The sequence below is a fragment of the Euphorbia lathyris genome, chromosome 10 (genome assembly GCF_963576675.1).
Source record: "Euphorbia lathyris chromosome 10, ddEupLath1.1, whole genome shotgun sequence".
NCBI lineage: Eukaryota > Viridiplantae > Streptophyta > Magnoliopsida > Malpighiales > Euphorbiaceae > Euphorbia > Euphorbia lathyris.
Window position 1 is genome coordinate 54,859,002 of NC_088919.1, and position 2,752 is coordinate 54,861,753.

The following is a 2,752-nucleotide window of genomic DNA, read 5'->3' on the forward strand; positions in this document are numbered from 1 at the left end:
ACTTCTCGCAGAGAAGAAACAACTTTAGCAGGACCCAAACGCATTTGGCTATAGAAAATTTTATTCCTTTCGAACCATAGGTACTAGATCATGCCGCAAAATACAACACTTTCAACCATTGAGAATGCCGAGAGCACACCAGCCATCCAATCTCTGCAATCATAACTTGCTAATTTGTAAACTTTGTCATTTAATTCCGCTTGTTTTCAATATTGTCTAGTAGTTGGAAATTTTTTGAAAAAATGAATTGTCACTATAGAATCATTACAAAAGCAACCTAACCTCTATAAATCAATCCCACTTTAAACCAAATTTCCAAAGCAAGGTAGCACAATTTTAGCAACACTCCAAACTGGATGAATAAATTTTGCAGGTGCATTAATTTTCCATAAAGAATTTCAAAACTGCTCAGAAATCGTAGAAGTTGAAACCTTATTTACAGAAGACTATATAGAACCAAAAACAATCTATACCAAGATTTAGCCATATAGTCACAATTTCTTGAATAAATCCAAAATAATGAGTCCTTTAAATTTTCACGACTCAAACGAATTTGCAAAATAGCATCAATAACATCCGGAGAGAAACAAAAAAGAATCAAATCTTGCTTCCAACAAAATGTATCAATATCAATTACGCATGAGATATATTGAGAGGGTAATTCATTTAATAGAAACAAAGGACGATTACAGGCAACCTTATGGATCCAACACGACTGCATCAAAAGAATCGATCGGCTTTAATAAACTTTGCCATACATAAAAGATTATCTGTATTGCTTTTAATAGATTTTGCCACACATAACTAACACAAAATTCAATTTTTGCATCCATCAAACCATATCTTTAAAAACCAACGCACAAAAAGAATTCGGAAATTCAATCATCCTTCATATACTTATTTTCCTAGAAGAGCAAGATTAAAGCATAAATATTCCTAAACTCCGATCGCCCTCTTCCTTTTGTAGACACATTTTCTCCCATATAAGCTAATAAATGCACTCGGTATCATGATTCCACCAAAATTTAACGATTAATTAAACAATTGTGTGTTTTTAAAACACTTGTTATATATAAAAAAAAAAAAAAAAAACAATCAAACTAGGTTTTTACACATCACTATAAATAAATAAAAGTATTTATTTCTCAAATAAATAAATAAAAGTAAAAAATTGAGTAGATGACACCTTTGACTAAACATTTCAACATTTGGACTAAAAGTTAAAACTTTTCCCTTATGTGGATATTTATTTTTAAATGTTCAATTTTCCAAATTAACCAATTAGATCCTTATCCTCTTTATAATGTCCCAATCCAACTCACCTTCTTCTTCCACCGTCAACCAGAAACACAGATACATCAATGGCTGCCATTTCTCTACTTCTCAACCTCATTCTTCATTTCGTAATTATTACAGGTTAATTAATTAATTAATTATTCTGCTTCTGTTTATGCTTCAATTTAGATTAATTGAACCTGAATTTAATTTAATTAATTCTTCTTCTTCTGTTTATGCTTCAATTTAGACTAATTAAACCTGAATTTAATTTAATTAATTATTCTTCTTCTGTTTAGGCTTCAATTTAGACTAATTAAGTGCCCATTTGTTTTACCCACTGTTTGCTGTTACTGTTTGCTGTTATGGTTTGCTGTTTACTGTTACGGTTTGCTGTTGCCGTTTGCTTTTGCTGTTACGGTTTGCCGTTTGCGGTTGGAAAAAGCTGTTTTTCCAAAAAAACAGAAATTCTCTGCTTTTGTAAAAGGATGCTTTCCGGGTGTAAAATGCAAACACATGAGATCACTAACCAAACACCTAAGGCTGCTTTTCAGATGTAAAAGGAAAACAGGAGGTCACTAACCAAACACCTCAAACTCTCCCTTTTAGAGTGAAAAGACAAAAAAAACAGTATGAAAATGAGCAACCAAACAGCCCTTAAACCTCAATTAATTTAATTAATTATCTGCTTCTGTTTAGATTTCAATTTAGACTAATTAAACCTGAATTTAATTTCATTTTCTCTGTCTTTTTTAGGGGGATATTCAAATCCTGATTTAACCTTTTACTTCGAAAATAACTGTCTGGAAACCTTATGGTTATCCTCCAGCCCATCGGACGGTGATCTGGATCCGGTAATCGAACCCGACACGCTCGAAATATTCTATATGTCCGACCCATGGACCGGAGTTATGTGGTTTAGAACAAAATGCGTTACAAATCTCACCGGGTACGTGTCCTGCGAAACCGGAGATTGCGGGTCGGGTGAGGTTGAATGCCAAGGTCCGCCACCGACTTACCCGGTTACCGAACTCAGTTTTGATATCCAGAACAATGTGGTTCAGTATGAAGTTAGCTTGATCCATGGGCATAATATCGCGGTCCGTGTCCAGCCGACTGGCGGGTCATTGGTGGCAGGAGGATCAGGTCCGTGTCCAGTTGTGGATTGTGTTGAGGATATTCGTAATGTATGTCCTAGTTTGTTGGTGGCTACGAACCCGAATGGAGCTTATGTCGGGTGTTATAACCCGTGTGACGCGTTAAAGGATCCGAATTATTGTCGGGTTAATGAATATTCTCAACGGTTTAAGCAACTATGTGGGTTGTCTCATACTTTTCCCGGGGATAATAATCCTCCTTTGTATAAGTGTAGTGGAGCTAAGAGTATCAATGTTACTTTTTGTCCGAAGTAAGAATAAATTTGAACTGGTTGTACGGACACACAGTACTTTATAATAATTCATTAAATCAACTGATA

General features: G+C 34.7%; 1 protein-coding gene across 1 annotated transcript; it reads left to right on the forward strand.

Moving 5' to 3' along the window:
- The first annotated feature begins 1,312 nt into the window (after positions 1-1,312).
- LOC136209481 (thaumatin-like protein 1b) lies at positions 1,313-2,752 on the forward strand. Its single transcript, XM_066000955.1, has 2 exons — positions 1,313-1,416; positions 2,032-2,752. Exons 1-2 carry the CDS (start codon positions 1,362-1,364, stop codon positions 2,685-2,687), a joined length of 711 nt encoding a protein of 236 aa, XP_065857027.1. The 5' UTR covers positions 1,313-1,361; the 3' UTR covers positions 2,688-2,752.

What these genes read in the sequence shown, in the direction of transcription:
- LOC136209481 (XM_066000955.1), top strand. Translation starts at nt 1,362, where the DNA reads ATGGCTGCCATTTCTCTACTTCTCAACCTCATTCTTCATTTCGTAATT. An exon ending in TCATTTCGTAATTATTACAG is followed by an intron (nt 1,417 to 2,031) that starts GTTAATTAATTA and finishes TGTCTTTTTTAG; the next exon opens with GGGGATATTCAAATCCTGAT.